General features: G+C 38.9%; 1 protein-coding gene across 1 annotated transcript in view; it reads right to left on the reverse strand.

Annotated features, from left to right (window-relative positions):
• Positions 1–17,877: 17,877 nt before the first annotated feature.
• PCDH15 (protocadherin related 15) overlaps positions 17,878–22,911 on the reverse strand; it is a gene marked incomplete at its 3' end in the record, with an annotated part of 1,266,261 nt that continues 1,261,227 nt past the window's right edge. Inside the window, exons 36-37 of the mRNA XM_080641959.1 lie at positions 19,743–19,842; positions 17,878–18,711 (exon numbers count right to left, since the gene is read on the reverse strand). Of these exons, the coding sequence (XP_080498085.1) occupies positions 17,878–18,711; positions 19,743–19,842 (934 nt within the window). The remainder of the gene's footprint in view (positions 18,712–19,742; positions 19,843–22,911) is intronic.

Raw genomic sequence — 22,911 nt, forward strand, 5'->3', positions numbered from 1 at the left:
TGGCTTGGTCACCCCTAACTGCCCTCCCCTGCAGGCTTGATCGCCCCCATCTGCCCTCCCTTGCAGGCCTGGTCCCTCCCAACTGCCCTCCCCTGCTGGCCTGATCACCCACAACTGCCCTCCCTTGCAGGTCTGGTCCCTCCCAAATGCCCTCCCTTGCTGGCCAGCTTGTGCTGGCCATCTTGTGTCCACATGGGGGCAGGATCTTTGACCAATGGGGGAAGCCATCTTTTGTGTTGGAGTGATGGTCAATCTGCATATTACTCTTTTATTAGATAGGATAGAGGCCTGGTGCACGGGTGAGGGCCAGCTGGTTTGCCCTGAAGGGTGTCCCGGATAAGGGTGGGGGCTCCCTTGGGGCATGGGGCCTGGGCAAGGGGCCTGTGGTGGTTTGCAGGCTAGCCACGCCCCCTGGCAACCCAAGTGGAGGCCCTGGTATCTGGGGTTTATCTATCTTCTACAGTTGAAACTTTGTAGCCTGGAGCGGAGCCAAGCCTTCTGCTTGCTCTGTGGCTGCAGCCATTTTTTGGGGGATTTATGTATCTTCTATAATTGAAACTTTGTAGCCTTAAGCAGAGGCCTGGGCCTGCCTGGGTGTGGGGAAAGCTTGGCTTCCTCCATCGCCGGGGGCAATCCTAGCCTCCTGCTCTTTCCAGCTCCGTGGCTGCCACCATTTCTGTTTGGGTTTATGTATCTTCTATCATTGAAACTTTGTAGCTTTGAGTGGAGGCCTAGGCCGGCAAGGGCAGGTGGAAAGCTTGGCTTCCTCCATCGCCGGGGAAACCCAAGCCTCCCTCCTGCTCTCTGTGTCCTTAGCCATCTTGGTTGGGTTTATTTGCATATTTGCTCCTGATTGGCTGGTGGGCATGGCTTGTGGGCGTGGCTTGTTGGGTAGCGGAGTGATGGTTAATTTGCATATTATTCTTTTATTAGATAGGAGATATATATATATATATCCCTTCATTTCAGTTACACTTACTGTCTTAAAAACTCTATGAGATTTTAAAGCCAATTATTATCCAAGCCATTTTCCTGACAAATTTTGTAATGGGTATAACGTGACCGTGGCAACTTTTTAGGAGGCTGGAGAAAAAGGTATGTGGGAGAGGGGTGAGGCAGGAGGGAGTAGGCCCTGTAGGTTTGCCAACCACTTGGATTCAACAGCACCAGATTCTTTCCTTACAAGGGGGAGGGGCTGTATTCCTCCCTGTAGCTTCTGAAAAGCAGGACAAGTGAGATTCTCCAGGCTACAGTGAAGGGCTAGAGCAGTGGGTCCCAACATGAGGTACACGCCCCACAGGGGGCCAATTTGATTTTTAAGGGGGGCAATTTGAGAATGAGTTATTAACAGTGAATTTTTTGCATTTCTTATGGTTCTAGGGGCCTGATAATGCAGTATATAAATATATGTTGTGACATATTTGTGTATTGCAGTTCTCTATTATTATATATTTTGAAACTTTATTTGCTATTTTTTCATATTATTATTTTTTTAACAATTTCTTAGTGATTTCTTTCTCCATACTTCAGCTGTCCTTTCGTTCTTTTACTTTTCTCTTTAATGGATGTCATGTTCTTTGGAAGCTTGTTTAGACCAAGTTAATGGCCTTTTAAGCTTCCTTCATGTGAATAGGAGTTCACTTTTTGAATAATAAGAATTATATATCACAGGGGGGCATCAGGATTTTAGAGATGCTCAGGTGGGGCATGGCCAAAAAGAGGTAGGAAACCACTGGGCTAGAGGGAAAGGGTAGCACTGAGGATGCCTATAAGAAAGATGCTTTGGTGAGAAAGTAAGCAGCCCCTGTGTCTAAGAAAGTTTAATTGTCTTACCTGTCACTTCGAGGGCCAGCCTTGGCTCCAGCCATTCAATGGTGATGTTCTTAGTGGGGGCCAACTGGAATGTTGGGCCCCCTCAGTTCAAGGCCATCATGTGGGTAGGTTCTGGTCCTGGGGACCTTCCAGCCCCCAGGACAGTTCCTCTTCCAGTGGCCAAATTTGCGACAGAGAGGACATGGCCCCTGAGATGACATATGACTTAAAACTGAGCCTTTTGTTTCTATGGGATGTCTTTCTTGCTCTTCCTTTGCCCTGTCTTGGTTGTTAAAACATTGAAAGTTGCTTCTACCACTTGCCCAGTGGGGGGATCTGGGGTCCTAAGACTAGATTTTGGTAACTTTTTCCTATTACTTGAGGCTGTCTGTTGGATAAAATGTACCTCCAAAGTGCTCAGCCATTAACAGACCTGAACAATTCCTTTAGCAGGCTTTCACTGTTAAGTAGCTGTTTGCAATTTTGCAAACATGTGCCTGCAGTCTTGTAGCAAAGAAAGGGTTACATAGGCCACTGCTCTGTGGAAGGGGAGTGGGAGTGGGGGGTGAGAAAGCAGGCTTTTCTGCTTTTGTGAGAGGCAGGTAGTCTTCAGGGACTGTGAGGAAAGTTTCCCTTAATTCATTTGAAATTGTGGCAATACACACGTCACAAGTTTTCCTTAAATCCCCTACCTTGGTCAAAGGCTATAAGTATTAGCAAAAGAAACTTAATAGGAGAACAGTGCTACAATTGAGAGACTTATTTATAGGCCAGAATTCCCTGTCCCCAAGTTGGGGCTGAGTCATTAGCTGGGTCTCAGTGAGGTTTGTCAGGAAGGGAAGATGCAGGGGAAGGTTTTAGAATGAAGAAGAAGAATTTGGTAAATGGTTCAGTCCCGACAGAGAGAAGGGCAACTGCGGAGAAGGAAGAAGGCCTGGGAGTGGGGGAAGCTCTGACCATTCCCCCGTGCAGTGGCAATAGTTGTCTCAGTGAGGGTATTGAAATGGAAAGTGCCATTCTGAGGCCAGATGGGCTGATTGTCATATGGGGGCCAGGCCATGATGCAGTAGAAAATGAGCCATTTGGGCCTGCTGGCTGTGAGGAAGAGGTGCTCTTAGGGGAAGTAGATTGGTTGGTGTGGTGGAGAGGGGGAAAGGTGAGTAGTGAGAAGTCTATCCTGGAGAAGAGGAAGGCTGACCACTAGGTTAGGGCGTCCCACTAACAGGGCAGCTAGGGACCTGGTCCTAGAAGAATGGGCTCTCCAGCCCTGCATGCAAGGACTTTGGTGAGGCAAAAGCCCGCAAATCAGAGGGCCAAGGGAAGGACTCTTACTCCCCAAGAATTCCAGTGGCTGGTGTGGTCTGGAGAAGCCTGCAGCCAGGAGTGGGGGTCCCTATGAGCTCCCTAAGCAAATCCCCGGTTTTCAGCACCAAAATGTTAGGTCCGCACCAAGAGGATCAGGCCAAGAGATGTGAGAGTTTAAGAAATTGTATTACATTCTCTCCCAGCAGGCTGGGACCAGTCAGCACCGAGGGAGTGTTTATGGAATTGGGGCGAGTGGACTCTCCTTGTGGGTTCTTTTCCTACAAAGTGTGAAGAATAAAATTCGCAGACTGAAAGATTTTAAGCAAAAGTATGGAAGTTTATTACAAGTATATACAAACTCCCCCTAGAGAAGGGTCCCCCAATGGGAAAAACCTGCTCTTTCTCTCTAATGGGAAAAAAAATCTAGTCTTCTGAGTCTCTTTGTCTCCTGCTTTATTTATGCTGATAGCTTTCTTGTCTGAACATGATACTTGCTAATTGAATCCTTCCTTAATTTATGTCCCCCATGCTCTCTTCATTGGCTACTTTCCTGCAGGGTGTCAGTTACAAAGTTCAAAGCTCCCTCAGGGCCCCCCTCTTCCTCTTCCCCTTCTTTTGTAACATCCCTCCATCCTCTGTGAATATATGTCTTCCTCCCCCAGGGACTCCCTTTCCCCAAAACTGCCTTTCCATGTCTAAACTCCTTACATAGGGACTGGGTCAGGTTTGCACCAACTAGTTCGGGAAGCTGCCTGAACAACAGGATGTCCTTGAAAGGTAGCAGGATGTCTGGTGGGTCCACAGTTCAGGCAGAAGGGAGCACCCGAGTCAGCTGGGGAGTGTATCTTATCTTCCATAGGTGCAGGCCATTGCCTTCAAGCTATGGAAAAAAACCTTATAACCATATATTTCAGAAAACATGTCCAAACAGGAGAGGCCAGGGGTAGCACATCCTAACAAGTAGTATGGACAGTCCTTCCTTTGTATCCAAGCAGGTAACTCATTGATGTCCCCTACGTTTTGGTAGGGCTCAATGGGACAAAGCCAATATTCCCTGCTGTGCCTGCCAGCTTTTTCAAGATACTTAACACATTTTTTTGTTTTATGTCTCAAAGTTAGTTATCAGAGCCTGGAGTACATGCATGAAGAAGGTCCCTTTATTTCACCCATTCTACAACTGACATGGAACTAGTCCCTTAATTAGTAAAGAGCCTTAATCAGCCTGGCAAACAGTTTTAAGGTGTTAGCCTCAATTTGCTTAACTAGAGTGCCGCTGGGAAGCCTTTGTTTATGTTAGCAGTCTGTCCTTTATCAGCCTTAGGCCAGTGCCCTTTGCTGACTGTCTGTTAAAGGCAACCAAAAGGAGGAACTTTCTGTTTTTTTTTTTTAGATAATATCTCTGAAACTTGAGGGGTCCCCAGTTGGTTCTTCCCCAAAAGCCAGGGAGGAGAGGGGCAGGCAGAGAGATGCAGCATGCTGACAGCTGAGGGATGACAAATTCATTCTCCTTCCGGCCATGCTCCAGAGGCAGAAAAGCTAAGGATTTTATGTAATGGGTCAAAGTGTGCTGCTTGTGGAGGGAGCTCTCAGAGGTGGTGAGACCGCTGGTCATCTCCACTCCTCTTATGTGCCTCAGTTTCTCTCCCCGGCTGTCTAGATCAACTGTGAGGAACCAGAGTGCTAGGGGACCAGCCCTTATGTGCACTCCCTGGATGGGTCAAAGCTTAATTACAGCTGTATTCTGGAGTCCCTGTGAGGCCCCTGCACATCTTAGGGTTCAACCTCAGACACCTCTGCAAAGCCTTTCTCACATAAGGACATTGGAGATTCTAGAACTGGGAAAAGGAATTTGCCTCTTTGATCTTCAGAGCTTAGGCAGGGACCCAAGCACTCATTTGGTTTTATTCTCATTTTTCTGCCCTGGAGCACAGGCCTAGTATGTTTTGCTAATTTTTATTATGCTGTAATAATACCCCAGTAACAAAACAAAAAGAGGAATACCCAAAGGGACTGACCTCACTGCAACCCATCACAGGGAATTAAGGACAATTGTGCAGCCAAGAGTTAACTGGTAGCAATCTACCTCAGATCCCAATCATGCTCTTTGATCCTCACACAGCAAGTATTATAGGTGCCTCTCATACTGCGTTGTGAAAAGCTAATTTATTTAATTTTTTATATGTTTTTATTGATTTCAGAGAGGAAGGGAGAGGGAGAAAGAGCTAGAAACATCAATGATCAGAGAGAAACATGGATTGGCTGCCTTCTGCACGCTTCCTACTGAGGATCAAGCCTGCAACCTGGTTATATGCCCTTAACAGGAATCAAACCTGGGACCCTTCAGGCCACAGGCTGAAGCTCTATCCACTAAGCCAAAGCAGCTAGGGTGAAAAAGCTAATTTATTAAAGCAATTAAAGCGTGTACCTTTATTGAAAAAGCAAACCTGTACATCTGGCTTATGAAGTGCAGATGGGCCCTCAGCTAATCTGAAGAGCAAATTGGGTTCTGAGGTATTATATACCCTCCTGACTATAAGGCATCAACATTCCTCTGCTGACTACTTTGGTACAAAAGGTTCCCTCACCCCTGCAACCCCCCCCCCCCCCCCCCCCCCGTGTGTGTGTGTGTGTGTGTGTGTGTGTGTGTGTGTGTGTTACTTTATTGTGATCTTCCCAGAAACCATGAGACTCACCTGGCAACTTTATCTTGCCAAGCCTTGAGACTGCTGGCTTCTCTGCTTAGGGAATAAAACTGTCCCTTTTTCCTCCCTGCCCCCCACCGGCCTTTCTGCATTGTCTCATTAGGGAGGTTTTTTTTATCTATTTAACCATTTGCTCTCATGTCCTTGGCTGGGGAAGATAATGGTGTGTTATCACAAGCTAGCTGCAAATTGCTTACACTATTTGGCCTTGTTTTAACTTTCCTGTCTCAGTTTCCCTATTCCTCCTGCCCTGGAAGCCTGCAACACCACCACTGTCTTTACTCTGATAAGCTTGCTCATGTTGGTATGGAGCCTCCTAGGAAAACATCCCCGATCTATATATACTAGAGGCCCAATGCACAAAATTTGTGCAAGGGTAGGCCCTCACAGCCCTAGCTGCCTTGGCCTTCCCAGTCCCAGCTTCATCTGGAAGGTCGTTCGGTTGGTCGTTCTGCTGTCCGGTCAAATTAGCATATTAGCTCTTTATTATATAGGATAAAAGCCTAAGTGACTGAACGACTGGTCGTCTGGTCGCTATGATGTGCCCTGACCAGCAGGGGGCAGATGTTCAACGCAGGAGCTGCCCCCTGGTGGTCTGTGCACTCCCACAGCCAACCTCCTGTGGCCTGCCAACCTTCCACAGTCCCTTCCCCCTCCCCCTGCCTCCCTCCCACGGTCCCTCCCCCTGGCTGGCTGCCCTGATCGGCCCCGATTGCCAGCCAGGCCGAGGGACCCCACCCATGCACAAATTCATGCACCAGGCTTCTAGCGCTCAAATAAGAACCCAGATCAAAAACTCCTTTCTTCTGACTGGCTTTACCATTCAGTGACTGGGCAAGAGCAGAGAAGGACAGAGGGAATCACAGCATACACCTTCCACTGCCTTCTCACAATCCACCCGGGGATGGAGTCAGCAGGTTTTTTCTTCCTTTCTGTCTAGATGAGATTTATCCTGTGTCTGTCCACTTTTTTCTTTTTTTTTTTCTTTTTTTTTTTTAAATATATTTTATTGATTTTTTACAGAGAGGAAGGGAGAGGGATAGAGAGTTAGAAACATCGATGGGAGAGAAACATCGATCAGCTGCCTCCTGCACACTCCCTACTGGGGATGTGCCCGCAACCAAGGTACATGCCCTTGACCGGAATCGAACCTGGGACCCTTGAGTCCGCAGGCCGACGCTCCATTCACTGAGCCAAACCAGCTAAGGCTGTCCACTTTTTTCTTGAAGTGATTTCCCACCTCCACACTTTCTTTTGTTTCACTTCTGTAGTATCTGAGCCTGGGGCAGGCTGCCCCAGACAATGGCACATTGATTATTGTGAACTACAATCTCAGGAACAGCCAGAGCAGGAAGAGCTCTGTGACTCTCTTCTGTTCCCCTAAAAGCAGGAAATAAATCTCCATGAGAAGTGCCCTCTCCACTCCTGAAGGACTGAGAGACAGCCTTATCACAATTTATAAAATCCAGAGTCCAAAAAGCATGTGTAACACCTTGCAACATCTTGACTGATTTACTACCCAAGCCCAGACTTTGTTTAGATTCCTCACTAATGAGTACCCAAACCTGCTTAGATTTCTTCCTAATGAGCACTTGCTTTCTTTATGTCAGTTTCTCACAAATGCATTGTGTGTCTAAAAAGTATAAAAGGTGCCTTGTTCCATGACTTTTTGAGCCTCATTTTGTGATCTGAGCATCATATTGTGGTTCCCTCATGTGCGCAAACTAATTTTTTTTCCCTCCTGTTAATCTAATCTTGTGCCAATACTATTATTTTGCAATGAGTCTAGCCAGAACTAAAGGAGAGTAGAATGGGGGAATTCTCACCCTTTCTCCAACAGTAGTATTGTTTTAAAAGCTTCACAAAAAAATGGCTCATTTAATCCTTTTAGCAGTACACAAGGTAAGTACCATTATTACCTCCTCTTTGCAGATTCAGGATTTAGCTATGGTAGTGGCACAGCCAGGATTTGGATTAATGTAGTCTAGCTTAAATCTAGGCTATTCTTCTTTCCCATTATGTGGTTAGGTGGACTGACTGAGAAACACGAATTACAGATGAAAAAAAAGGTCATTTAATATTTTCAAAGTTTATTCATGCTACTTTTGTCTAGAGGTAGGAAAATGAATGAGAGGATCTGGGTAGACTCTAAATCCTAAAGATGTTGGGAGATCAGGAAAGAAAGGGTATGGAAGTCACAGCGTTGTTAGTGGTCCTGCGCTTACCAATAGAAAGGTCCATTAGTGTTCATGGGTAAAATGAGGTTTGAACACAGGCCTTCTATGATGAAATTTTCTGCTCTATTACTCATGACCTTTTCCTTATGAATCATGTCTTCCATATTATATACAAAACTTCTTAAAGTGATCTCTCTTGTTTAGATGTTTTTAAAAGTCTTTGTCTATGTGGTAAGGTAGAAATTGGCTCTTTAATTGTCTAGGTCTAGCCTAACATCTGGACTTAACTTTCCATTTCCTGACCCCATCCCACTCGCTGCATTTCACTAAAATGTAAAATTGAATTATAGGGTCACTTTTTAAAAATATAATTTCTCTTATATTTCTGGCTTTTGTACAAATGGTCTTTTTGCTTGGCTGCCATCCTCCTGTATTCTCTTGGTCTCTTCTTTTCCCCACATTGTATGTAGACTTGTATATTTCATGTCCTTCAGGGATGTCCTTCTATAATGCCTTTCTTGATTTTAGAGTTTCTGCTGCACCCACTCCCCTTTTTTTGAGAGTGAAAGTAACTGAGTGTTCTTAATAACTGCTCTATTACAAAATATGTAAACCAGGTCCATACTGGCTTGTGAGAGCCAATTGTAAAATTATCAGAAATTTGGCTAGCTGGTTATTTAGCCATCAGTAGACGACTATGGTGAGATTATTTATGTATAAAAATCTGAAAACACAACAAAAGATTTTTATTTTTATTTTCTAGAAAGCTGGTTCACCAGGATATCACTTAAAATAACACTAATTATGCCCATCCTTGTCCAAATGTATGAATATGAAATGCTAATAAAGTAGATATAATTAAGCTAAATTGTCAAGCTGTTCAAGTGATAGCATATTCTTCACATTTCTGTCTCCCTTCTAAGAGCCTGGTTCATTGATCTGAAAAAGGTTCCCTAAATTCAGGCTCAAGCTTCAAGGGGGAGATAAAACCTATATTCTAAAGAAATAAATAAGTCTGCATTTACATATGCCATCGTCAGCGAACAGAGCAGCTATAGAGCTGAGAAAATTGCAGACCTTTACAACCCAGCCTTTGATTAATGACTTAATTAAAGTGGGATTAATATACCTCTGGTGGTGATGCTAAAGTAGGGAATATTCTGGCACTCTACCCTTTTATCACTCATTGTAGGAAACATTGATAGCAAGGTGACAGAGTCAGCGACTTGGACTCTGGAAGATCTGGAAGAAGGGCTGATGTTTGCGAGCTATGCAATCAAAAATTGAGAAGCAAAGAAATAAAATTTAAGTAATGGCAGCTAAGCCAATATATCATATAGTGTACTTTTTATAAAGACCCTTAGGAAAAATGTCTCTCAAGTCTCGGTAACAAGCAAAGCTGACTTCACTTCAATAATTGTTTTTTAACTTTATGCAGCCTATAAATCTCATAACTAATTCTACTTTCCTTTTTGAATTGACAGCTGGGGTAGATTAGAGCTAAATTTGTGGCCTAAATAACCAATGCATAGAACCATGGGGCGCATATGTCTGGGTGCTAATCTAAGCACTGTATTTACTCTTCCCTTATCTATATTTCCCTTCATTTCATTCTTTCAATCTTATTTCACCACTTGTAGTCTATGCATTTTTATAAGTCATCCTAGGCCTTTTGGTTCTAAAATTGGATGTAAATAAATAACACAGGCTAGAGATGGGCACAGCGGCTGGTTCTTTAAAGCACAGTTGCATTTTGTAACACTTGCTTATTTCAAGCTGATCTTGAGCCCATTATTTCTGCTTCTACTCAAAATGGCCCTAGGGCTCATGCCATTTTGTAGTTATAGAAACTGTACCTATCTATCTATCATCTATCCATATTTGAGCTGGCTAAAATTTCACTTTTTCTCCCATTGTACTATGACAGATATTTTTATAGGGTCAGATAATTCAGTAAACGTTATAAGACTGGGCAATGGTAGAGAAACCTGCTAGGAGATAGATAGTAATGCGAGTAAGGGCATAGAGCCACAGATATTGATGTTTCCAAACCAACTTTTGTCAGTATGCTTTTTTAATTGTCAGGCTACTGACAATTAGAAGGAAGATTTTAAGTTTTATGAACTAATTTTAGGCTAGATTTTGGATAAAAACCTAGACTCATTCACAGCAAATCTAAAAGAGCCATTGTTAATCCAGTAATTACTGTACATGAAAGGTCCATTTCGGGTAGGTATTTAGATTACAATGGGACATATGTTGGAGGACATTTCTCTGTATTCTCTCACATCATACATGTGAAACCACTGAACCGTCCTGATGCAGGCCAGGCATTGCACATTGCATCCTGTTCTTGAGCAACGATTTATACAACCTATGAACAAGGAAGTCACAGTTCAATTCCCGGTTGGGGCACATGCCCAGGTTGCAGGCTAGATCCCCAGTGTGGGGCATGCAGGAGGCAGCCCATTGATGATTTCTCTCTCATCACTGATGTTTCTATTTCTCTCTCCTTCTCCTTTTCTCTCTGAAATCTCTCTCTCTCTCTCTCTCTCTCTCTCTCTCTCTCTCTCTCTCTCTATATATATATATATATATATATAATCTCCAAATCAGAGGAGAAAAAAATTTCCATGGGTTTATTTCTCTGTAAAATCATATACCTCTTTCAGAACCATAGGGGAGAAATGAGTTTTGTAATAACAGAATGTTTACTCTGAAAATAGGTCAATAAAAATTGCACTGGCATTAAGTGGGAAAGTAGTAGAATCTGGTCATATCTGTGAGGAAAAATATGAAGAAAACATTCCAATACTTTATTCTGTACATATAGTATTAATATATGGTATAATATGTACAGATTAAATATCTTATTTTATCTCTTAATTTAGGTATAATTCTTCAAAGAAGTAAATTGTAAAATGACATGCCCAAGTTTACACAGTGACAGGGCAAGAATTAACTCATTCTACTTCATGCAATGTTTTTCTCAACAGTAAGGAGGTATGTGGACACTGGAAAGATAGAGATAAAGTTATTTTCTACAATATAAAGAGCAAAAGGTTAAGAATTCTCTCTGTATTCAAGTTGGTTGTTTTAGAAAATTTGTTTTTCCCAACCCTGTTTGAGATAAAAAAAAAACAATTAAAATTATCATGTCATCAATAGCATTAGAAAGTTAAGTTGCATGTGGCCAGGGTAATATGAGCATATTTCATATAGATAAATAAATGGATGCATGGATAGGTAGTTATGAATTACAAATCTAATTATGAATCTCTGAATACATCAGACAGTCATGTTCAAAGACCTAGTGTAACTTCTTGTTGACTATGTTCGTGATATTATCTGTGCTTTGATATCATTTAGCTTTCTTAACATAACATACTCTGTGTTTATATGATTACTAGAGGCCCAGTGCACAACATTCGTGCACTGGGGGGTGGTCTCTCAGCCTGGCCTGCGCCCTCTCCCATTCGGGGACCCCTCGGGGGATGTCCACCAAGGGGTCCTTAGCGCTGCCCTGGAGGCGGGAGAGGCTCCTGCCACCGCCACTGCGCTCGCCAGCGATGAGCCCGGCTTCTGGCTGAGCAGTGCTCCCCCTGTGAGAGCTCACTGACCACCAGGGGGCAGTTCCTGCATTGAGCATCTGTCCCCTGATGGTCAGTGCGTGTCATAGCAACCAATCGTTCTGCCATTTGGTTGATTTACATATTATGCTTTTATTATATAGGATCATTTTTTAAAATGAATGGATAGGTAGTATGTTAGGAAACACATTGTTCACTCTTTCTAAGCTTTGTAATGTGTACATAAGTGTACGTGACTGAAATGCATAAAAAATAACGAGAATTTAAAAATACACTCCTTTCTTCACATTATTCAAGACAAGAGTTTGCAAAGAAGGCTCTTCTTTTATTATCAAACTAAAATACATAAACATGTAAATGGTAAAACAGTGACTGATTTTTACTCCCACCCAACAGAATGAGAAATCATTTTTTAAATGGAAATTTATTTTTGAAACATTGTGTAGTGGGCAACAATGCATTTTAACTTAAAAGTACTAATTCATATTCTTCATACAGCAACGTAATATTTGTTAAAGAAAAACAGGTGTTTGGATAAAGAAATTGGGAAAGCAGTGACTGTGTTGATAATTTCCGAACTATAGACAATGTTCAAGTCTTCCATATATGTGCTTAACTTACCATCGATTTAAAGTAGATTGCAATAAACAAAAGAATCTAAAAAGTAAAGATTGTTATTATAAACGTCAATAAATGCGAAATCAAAGGGAAAATAAAGCAAAGAATTCCATGTTATCATTTGAGGAGAAACTACCGATAAAAATAGAGGTCCTCAATATTATTTTTTAACCTATCCCTTAGCCATATCGCTATGTTACTTGCAGGCACCAATGGGCATCTGCCCTGAGAATAGATTATTAGCTCTTTCTGCATATTTTACTAATTGAGTGAAGTGGTATATAAGCCCCACTTATGGTACAAAGTGCAGAAAGTGAAGCAGAACAAGAGAAAATGCAAGGCTCACGGAAAAAAAAAAAAAAAGTCTTCCCTCAAGAATCAATATTCATTTTTTCTGGCTCTATGATACATAAATGCAATTAACAATATTTTAATAGTCGCTATCATATCCCATTTGGAAGAATCACTTAGGATAAATAACATGTTTCAACATCCCTGTTACCAATGTGGTCTAATAACCTGGATGACATACCACATATAAAATTCAAGGCAAACATTTTTTCTGGATTAAAAAGATCTTTTGGCCAACCTATAGTTATAATTCTATGATGACTCTCAGAGTCTGTAATCAGTGAAAAAGAGAAGTCTAGACAGGGAGATTATATTGTGATTTGATGGTCATTGAGTCACAAATGTCCTATATGTCCTCTTGATTCTGTTTTTTCAATCTTCCTCCCTTTTCCCTTCATGCTTACGAGACTGTCTCTTAAAAACAACAGGTTTATAAATATAGTCGTATTAGTCCATTCTCAGCGTAACCAGCCAAGATTTGCTATTTTTTCTGCCTGATTAAAAACTGGTACTGATTAAGGACGACAACAAAAAATTGCTGTTCCTATCTAGGAAAAATAACTGCCAACTTCTTTATAAACATTTACATAGAAACATCATATATGAAGTATTCTTAAGCTTAAACATACTTGGATATCTCCCCTGGGTTCCACAACTTTAATCCTGAGTCAGTTTCATAAAATAGTGAAAGTCCTTTCAAAGTAACTACTTAATCAGTCTAGATTTATGTAGTTAGTTGATAATGTTTTTGCTGCTGAGTATACTTTACCTCAAAATATACTGGCCAAATACTTGATTTTTTTTCTCTGTGTAAATACTGTCTCTTTTCATACTATCTCTACTAACTTAGGGTAGGTTAACTTCATGATTGTTTTTACTAAAATGATCATCTTGAAATTGCTGAAATATGTCTGCTGAGTAGCTTGTACTATTTTGCATATTTCATTGTAAAATTGGACTTTAAAATACAGTGACATCTCATATCTTAGGGCATTAGTCTTCTGACAAATTCAGGTTTCTAGAACAGTGCTTAGACATCAATAGTGACCCCCAAAAGCTTCTGAGAGTCACAAAACTTTGATTTTTGAATCCACATACCTGATCCCTTTCTCAGGTTTAATGATCTTTTAATAACAAGCAAAACTAAGACACAAACTTTCTCACCAGGAGATTAGAAGTAAACGGGAAGATACGTTTTAGAGAGAGGCACCGTGACAGAATTAGCTAAATATCATAGCCTGAATGTGGACAAAGCAAAAGGAATCCATAAAGCTGTATGCAAAGAGAATCTCATGGGATACTAGTTGAGATGACCCCAGAACATCAGGAAAACATTAAATTATATGTAGTGATCTCTAATTGAGCAAGTACGAAAATATAATATGCTTAATCTAATTCCTATCCAAAATATTCTTTACTAAAAACAATCACTTTGGTGCTTCAAGAAAGCCCTGAATTTCAGTGGTATAGATCAGCGGTTGGTAAACTGCGGCTCGCGTGCCACATGTGGCTCGCGAGCTGCGGTTTGCCGCTCTGTTGACTAATGAGTTTGCCGACCACTGGTATAGATAATTAATTTTCAAAATTAAATATGCATGTAAACACTCTTGGGATCTTGTAAGAACATGGATTCTTGTTGAGTAGACCTGAGAGTGTGGTAAGAGTCTATCTTTCTAACAAGCTCCAGTTAATGCTGATAGTGTTTCTAGCAAGGTATGTATATAATGCATTAATTTTCAATAATGTCAGATAAATGAGATGTCACTGTATTTGATCTCAAATACTTTTGAAATCTTGAATTAAAACATACTACTCATGTAAGTTGGCAAGTTTGTTGCATACAATCCATTCACTTTAGAAATAAGGAAATAGTACTATATTAAAGTATTTTAAAAATATGAAATGTGATAGCAAAGTAAATATAGAGCACTATTAGTCTTTCAACCATATAATAAGCATGCATGAGAGAATTTTACTTAAATCTAAACTTGGTCAGTGCTGTGCAAAATTTGAGGCGAGTTGTATCTATAGCATACTAAATCATATTCAATAGAATTCTGAATTCTCTTAAACTATATTGTTTCATCCTTTTTATATCTGAAAAGTATGTAACCACAATGGAAATTTTAAAAGGATACTTTGTTTTCATTTATGTTAATGGTGAAACACTGTGCTTTGTGCAAAGGTTTACCTTTGATTAAAAAATGTTGGGCGAGCATTTTCTGGTTTTGTGTCTTATGCATGTAAATATTATTTGTATTAAAATATTCTATAAACTGGAGCTGGGAGAAGTGATATGCTATAATATATTTGAATCTATGGATTTATAGCCTTTATAGGCATTTCACATATATGTAAATTTTTGATCCTACCAAATTCCTTTATACTGAGTTGATAAAATATTCATGTCTAGTGATATTAGTGTGAGACTTCTCTGATCTTACTACATCTTTCTTACCGAAATTGTGGTTCTAGACGCATTATGGCCAATTTGACCCTTTCCTATCTCAGTAACATTTTACTGAGATTTCTATGATGCTCTGAATAATTATTTAACTTCAGATGGCTAAACAAAATTGCCGATTATGTTTGGTATGAAGAGTATTCGTAGCACGTATTTATGTGTAGTGAGCGGGACACTAGGGATAATTGTAAATGATATTTATAAGAGATATGACCTCAAGTGTTCCTTAAAAAGTCAACATATACATATGTGAAAACTTAATCTTTATACTAGACAATAAGGTAAATAGACTCATGATTCTAAATCACTCACAGAAGATTCCCACACTTACTATCACGTTGCCATTCTATCTTCCAGTTAAAAAATTAGAAGTTATAGACAGCAGTTATATAAACCCACTACTTGTAAAGTTCTCTAATACAAATTTTCCCCCATTTTTTTTTAATGAAAAGTAAAATTAAATGTACTAAAAAAAACTCTAGGAAGCTAGAGATGACAATTTATGTTAACCAAAAAATATAATTATTTAGTAAATTATTTCTTGTTTATTAAAATGAGAAAAAAATGCAAGACCCACTAAAACAACTAAATGTTTAAATGATATATTATCTTGTGAATTGAGAGTCTGTCCCAAAAGATTTTCTGGGAAGAACAATTAATTGATACAAATGTCAGTGCAAATCTGTCAATTTTTAAATTTTAAAGCATATTGTTCAAAGTTTTAGCTTGTGTGCATGATACAAATTCCATACATTATTTTCTCAGTGACAATAAAAAGCACAGTTTATTAAAAACTGAAGTAAAAATCAAAACAATTTTTTAAAAAAACCGGTCACAGTTTTGTCATTGGTATGTGGAGGTTGTTCCAAGGGCCCATCCAAAGCTCCTCCTCATCTGACGGTGTGTGGTCACTATGGAATTCCAAAGCTTCCTTGATGCTCTTGCTGTCAACCACAGACTCCTGTTCCATTGTGCTTTTCAGCCTGGTCCCCAGTGGCTTCACCGCTGTACTGTCAGTCCCCAGTGGGCAAGGGGCAAATGTAACCAGAGTTGGTCTTGTGTTCATTTTCTCAGTAGAAAATGGCCCCTTTGACAAAGTGTTCAGGGGGATATTCTCCTCATGTGTCACTGCCAACTTGTCTAGTTTCTTAAAATGCCTCCCCAGTCGCACAGGGGAGGCAACTTTAAAGTTATCCATGAGGCAGGCACGGCGGGTTCTCACCACAGAACCATTCTGTGCAATATATATATTGCCATTGATATTACTGTGGATATTAGGGTGGTGAAGACGGTTTCTCTGACATTCAGGAGCACTGTCTTCTCCAGTTGAGCTAGTTTCATAATCTCGATCAACAACTAACTTGATCATTCTTTTTCTTGCCCACTGTCAAAATAGAAACAATAAGTGAGACATTATCAAAGGAATTAAAAGGGCAAACATTACAATGCCTGTCCATTTCCAAACCTTTGCAAAAAAAGCTATCAAAGGTATACAAATCAAAAGAAGTAGAGGGAAGCAACTCTATTTACACCAGTTTCTTTCCCACCAATTCTTCATTGAGTTTACAGTTTAATAACTTCTAAAGAAAGTGTTGCTGAGTTGGGAAGTAGACATTTATTTTAGGAAGCACGTGTATTCTTTTAGATAAAATTGCTTCTCTACAAGAAAAACAAAAAGGCATATTATTTATATCTAGCTAAGGATCTGTCCATTGTTTGACTGTTGCTATACTATTCAGGAAAGCTAAGTTGAAAGGAATGTATAGCATTAGTATATTCTGTTCATACTAATATTTCCATGCCCAGTATTGTAAAGATATTTTTAAACCCACATTGTTCTAATTCCTAATTAACCCTTCATTGTTGTTTCATTTATTTTGTATAATTTAGTGCTTTTATTCCATTGAAGTGTCCTGGTTTTCTGGGTCATCACATTGAAATTCATGTTAACTTAAAAGAAACTATTTTCCCATCCTGATATTTTATTTAGTAAAAGTGAAAACTAATTATTATAAACTTTCCTTTTGTAAGCAACTGAAACACAATGGACATTTTCACAAATTTACTTTTATCATTCCACATTAGAAATGGCAAGGAGCAAAGGTCAAACAATACTAGGTTATTCTCAAAACAATATTTCATTTTCAGGATATGTGAATTCCCAGCCCATTGCCCTAAGTAAGCTATGCTTTTTGATTTTCAGATATATATCTTAAAATTTTTATGTTTACTTACCTATAAAAATTGCATAAATGTTATTACAATTTAATTTTTCCAAATTCGCTGTAATTCATATCCACAACAGAATTGTAGGAAATCGAATTTTTAAAAAATGTATTTTATTTAACTTCTAATATTTGAAAGTGCCAACTACAAATCCATTTGTACCTGTTCATGATATTTATGATAATACCTTTGCCAGTTGAAATGTACATAATATGCAAACATGCAAAAGTCGACTTTTAGAGATTTCATTTGTTGCAGCTTGTCCTTAGTTTTTAAAAGATGACCACAATATGTATTTATATAACACATTCTGATAGAGAGGGCAACCTTGTAATATATAATGCCACATTGCATTAATAGAAATCCCACTAGAAAATACTGATTAACTGGTTACATGTCATGTCTTCTGAATTACTAATATAGGATAGATGAGTCTGTTTAAAGCTATACTGTAATATACACATCTATGTGGGTGGCATATATATTCACTTTTCTGGCATGTTTCTAATCTTAAGTCAGATCAAAATCGTGATCACGTTCCTCCCCTTCAAGTGTCATTTCAGAGAACACACAGAAGGCACTGCACACAAGAGCACTCATCACTGCAAAACTCCCACCTACTGTGAGCGCTTCTAAAGGGCTGTGTTGTAACCCTCAGCGTTGGCTCCCGGAGGCTTCTTTTGGCTTGCGCTCCTGCTTTGGTCATACTCTGGCACCTGAAAGCCCCAGGGGCCTCCAGACTGACTTTCGCTACTACTGGTAGTGCTGGCTGATTCTGATTCCTCCTCACTTCCCACACCTCCTTCCACCGAAGCTGACTCCATGCTGCCCTCCTCAGGTTCAAGGTCAGTTGGTTCTTCTGTGGCAGCCGGCTCACTCTCCTCTCCTTCTGCCGGGGGTGCTTCTTCTTCTTCTACCTGCAGTTCTTCTGGTTCTTCAGGTGGCTGCTGTTTTTTACCTTTGACTTCCACGACTTCTTCAACAACGGGCCTTCTTCTTGCGAGAAATATGTTTTTCCTTGCCTTTTCTCCTTCTGACTCTGTGGATGACTCTTCTGATTCAGGGGTAGAACTTTCCTCCTCCTCCTCAGGTGTCTCCGACTCCGACTCCTCTTCTGTCGTCTCAGAATAACTGAACTCGGATTCTGTTTCAGTGTGTTCAGTATAGTCGCTTGAGGTTTCCTCCTCGGATTCTACTGTGCTTTCTGTAGCTTCATCTTGGTCCAGAGTTAGTTTCAAATAATCTTTGTCTTCTTCCTCAAGGCGTCTCTGCCACTCTTCACCTTCAAGGTGAACGATGCCTCTTCTCTCTGCTAGCCCTCTAACTTTCTTAAAAATCATTGGGAATATCCTGGCTCTCTTCCACGTTGTGTACGTCGGCTCAGCTGCTGGTGGCTTTTCAATAGTGACAACTACTTCCTCCTCACTAGGCTCTCTAATTTCAACTGTGGGTTTAACTTGCTCTTCCTGAAAATCACGAAAATGCAATTGAAGTGTCAGCTCGGGGATGGTTATGATATGACCTGTCCCACATAAGTTAAGCAGGAGTGAATCTGCAGGTGACAACTTCTGCAAGTTGTATAACTGCTCTTAAGTAAACAGTCACATCACTATCTACTGGTTCTCCCCACTGTATATACACAGAAGGTGACCTAACAAAGTGAATTATTTTATGTTGGCTTATATTAATGATAGCAAATTTAATGCTTTCTCATTTTTTTCTTATACAAAATTTATTTTGCATCTCATATAGAAAGAGAAATAATCATAATGCCTTCCCTCTTTTGTAGACTTTAATATTTTTATGCATTTCCTTTAAAAATATTTTAAATAACCAGGAAATTTTACTATTTTCTTAACTTTGAATAGGCTAAAGCTATGATATTTCTCTTAATTTTGAACAGGATAACACTATGATATTTCTTTGTTGTGTGCATGTGTTTTTTAAAATAAATGTTCAAGTAAATTATTTCAGGCAAAATATAAGAATTAAATATGCATGACTCATGCTACTTTAAACAAATATTTCATTAAAAATATTGGTGACAATATTTTACTTTTCTCATAACTGAAAGATGGAGACTATACTTTCTACATTGTCCAGCACACATAAAAAATTGGATACTGTACTTTTCACAATTTTTTAGGTATGCTGGACAATGAGAAACAAAAGTAAACATTGTTTTGTGAAATCTTTTATATATTTTATTTTAATATTATCTTTATGGGGAAACATTTAAGATTTTAGAAAATATAATTTAATTGCAGCTTTATTCCTGGTGTCTAACATTTTATAGAAGGATATAAATTAAACTTATATAAAATTAATTTCCTTCTGCAGACAAGACAATGGCCAGCATTATTAAATTTCTATGGAAAACATGTATTAAGTGAACAGAATTTCTGATTTTTGGAAAATTTTGTAGCCTGCTATGCAAATATGGTTAACAAATTGTTCTTGGATTATTAACCTTACAGAAGAAAATTACAGTAATTACCTCTTCTTCCTCCTCAGCTTCACCAACCACCTCACCATATTCCTCTTGTTCAGCCGGTGGTAACAAGCGACGGCGACTTCCATATTGAGGCATTTCATACCTGTAATAGAAACTTAAAACTTTAAACCTTTTTTTTATGTGGTCTAGGTAGATTCTACCATGACTCTTCTTTTTCTTCATCATTCAATCAACAGATACTTATATCTAACTTATTAGGCACCTGGTAAACTGATTACAAAACCAAAAGGTAGGTACTACAACCTGATGACCAATGATTTTTGCCATAATGGTACCCTGGAATAACAATAAAGAGAGTCAAGTTATTTCAAGGTAAGTTTTGGGAGAGTCTTTAGGCATATTATTCCTTAATTAATTGAAAAATTTAGGACACAAAATAGGTTATTTCTAAAAGTATAATGGCTTATTCAGAACAAAAAGTCTATCTTTACTGTAAAGATCTGCTTCAAACATGATCTGTAGTGGTCATTTTTCTACTGTATTTTTAGAAAGCAACTCATGTGTGTAGAAATGCTTATTACTAAATTCTGAAGTATGTTTTCTTCTCTTGGGCAAATCTTGAGGGTGACTGGTTAGATGAAATGTTAAACATATCATATAAACAATGATGAATTCAGGAATTGAGCAAATATGATGTCTGACTATTTTTTCCCATTTAAATAATTTTGAATAATTTTTACTGCATTCTTAGAGTTGGAGTCAATATTAACATAGAACATCAAATGGAATTCAATATAGAAAAATGGTTAAAACCTGACTGAAACTAAAACTAGGTATGTTACTTATTTTCTAAGATGCAACAAATAAAATGACACATAACATGAATGGTAGCAATAATCATTTACTAATAATTATTCATAAAAATATTAAGATACCGGATTTAAAAAATCTGAAAATGTACCCATGCTCATAACTGTAATAATCTTGTCCATATTCCTGGCCAGGATCAATTCCAGACTCCATGGATAACTCCTATTTTTCAAAAAGAGAAATTGTATTTTGAAAACAAATTCTTACTACATTTCAGCTCAAAGTCAGATTTCCAGACCTAGAATTCGATGACTCTCAAAATATTCCTGTCAAAATAACTTTAATTACAAATGTTAGTCAAACATATCTAAATTCTTTTTCTGGCTATGGTTGTTTTACACAAAATAAGGTTAAGTTTTTATAACTGAGGGGGTAAATATGGAATTTTTTATAAAGGTAAATCTGTTAAAGGTTACAGGTGAGCCTATCACTTGTTTTAAAACTATCAAAGGCAGTTAATATTTTACATTTTATTAACAGACTTTAGCCTTGAGAAAAATTGTAGCGTTATCTGTACCATTGTTTCATTGTTCTAGTTTTCTGCTGTCTTCTAGTACCCTGAAGACTTCTACTTTTCAAAAGCTATGCTTGAGAAAAGATCTGATAATTACATTAACATGTGATATTTCCCAAGGATGTTTATATTTTAAAACATACTAGATTTAATTAAATGCAATTAAACCAATAAAAGCCCTTTCAAGGTTTCTATTTCTAAATTCTAGGCAATATCATTTTTGTCCAACTTGACTCTTATAGAAAGATGTTTTTTTCCTGAGATACACATATGAAGCTAGTTTTCAATAACTAAGTTCAGTTTCATTACATTTCCCTTTGAAATTCTACTTTAACATTGAAGTAGGCTGAACAAGTTCAATTAACTTTGCCATGAAGTAAGAAAAGGGAAGGAGGAAAAAGTAAAGGTATCCACAGGAAAATAGGTTGGTACTTTATTTTTAAAGTCATCTATTTTTTATAGAATTAATTCTGTTGGTTCAAGGAGATAAAAGTTCTCTGAGACCACAAATATATCATTAGAAACAAAATGAAATTCACAGCCTGAATAACCGTCACTTGTGCTCTGTTTGGCAAACTATCTTTTTTTTAACCCTCACTTGAGGATATTTTTTCCATTTATTTATAGAGAGTGTGGAAGTGGGCAGCGGGGAGGTTTGAGAGAGAGAGATCACTGTGAGAGAGAGACATCGGCTGGTTGCCTTCTGAATTAGCTCTAAGTGGGGACAGGGATCAAGCCTGCAATCGAGACACGTGCCCCTGACCAGGAATCAAAGCTGAAATTTTTTTTTTTTTTTTTGGTGGAGGCCGATGCTCTCCATTGGTTGGCAAACTCATTAGTCAACAGAGTCAAATATCAGCAGTACAACGATTGAAATTTCTTTTGAGAGCCAAATTTTTTAAACTAAACTTCTAACGCCGCTTCTTCAAAATAGACTGGCCCAGGCCGTGGTATTTTGTGGAAGAGCCACACTCAAGGGGCCAAAGAGCCGCATGTGGCTAGCGAGCCGTAGTTTGCCGACCACGGCTCTAACCATTTAGCAGCACTGGCCAGGGCCAACAAACAATTTTTTTTAATTGTATTTGTTGTCTTAATTCTAATCAGAAATTGCTATAAAAAATCTGGAGTTAGATTTCTGCTGAAAAATAAAACGGCAACACTGGTCTCATATTTTCACATGTCATGAATTTAGTTAGTGGTACTGTTCCTTCTAGCAATCATGGTCTCTACTAGTTACTGCTGTTTTCTCAACCATACAGTGTTACTTCTGTACCCAGAGTCACAATAGGATCTCCCATCTGCTCTTCTGTTTTTATATCTAATAAATTCCATTCACTTTATATTACCTCCCTAGATGTTTATTTTAGTTTGCAGTCCCTCAGCTTTACTTATATACGATCTGATGAGTACACTTTACAGTTGTTTTGTGAAACAACTATAACAGGATCCATTTTTGCTGTTAAAATGGCTGCAGTTTACCCACCAGAATAGCAAAGAATAAAAAGGAAAAAATCACCAATACCATGTTTTGGCAGGGACCTGGAACACTAGAACTTTCATATCCTTCTAGAGAGATTATCAATTAGTAAAACCCTTGGGAAAATGTTTAACAATACTACTAAAGTCAAATAAATGCATATCCTGTTTTACAGAAATTCAATGTAGTTCAATTTATATACCCAACACAACTGTGTGCAATTGTACACCAAAATACAGTATTCACAACAGCCAATGACTGGAACCAATGAACAAGTCCACAAGGTAAACACACTAAAACATCACACAACAGAGGTGAATCTCTCAAACAGAATGATGAGCAAGAGAAGC

Source organism: Plecotus auritus (assembly GCF_963455305.1).
Source record: "Plecotus auritus genome assembly, chromosome: 9".
Lineage (NCBI taxonomy): Eukaryota > Metazoa > Chordata > Mammalia > Chiroptera > Vespertilionidae > Plecotus > Plecotus auritus.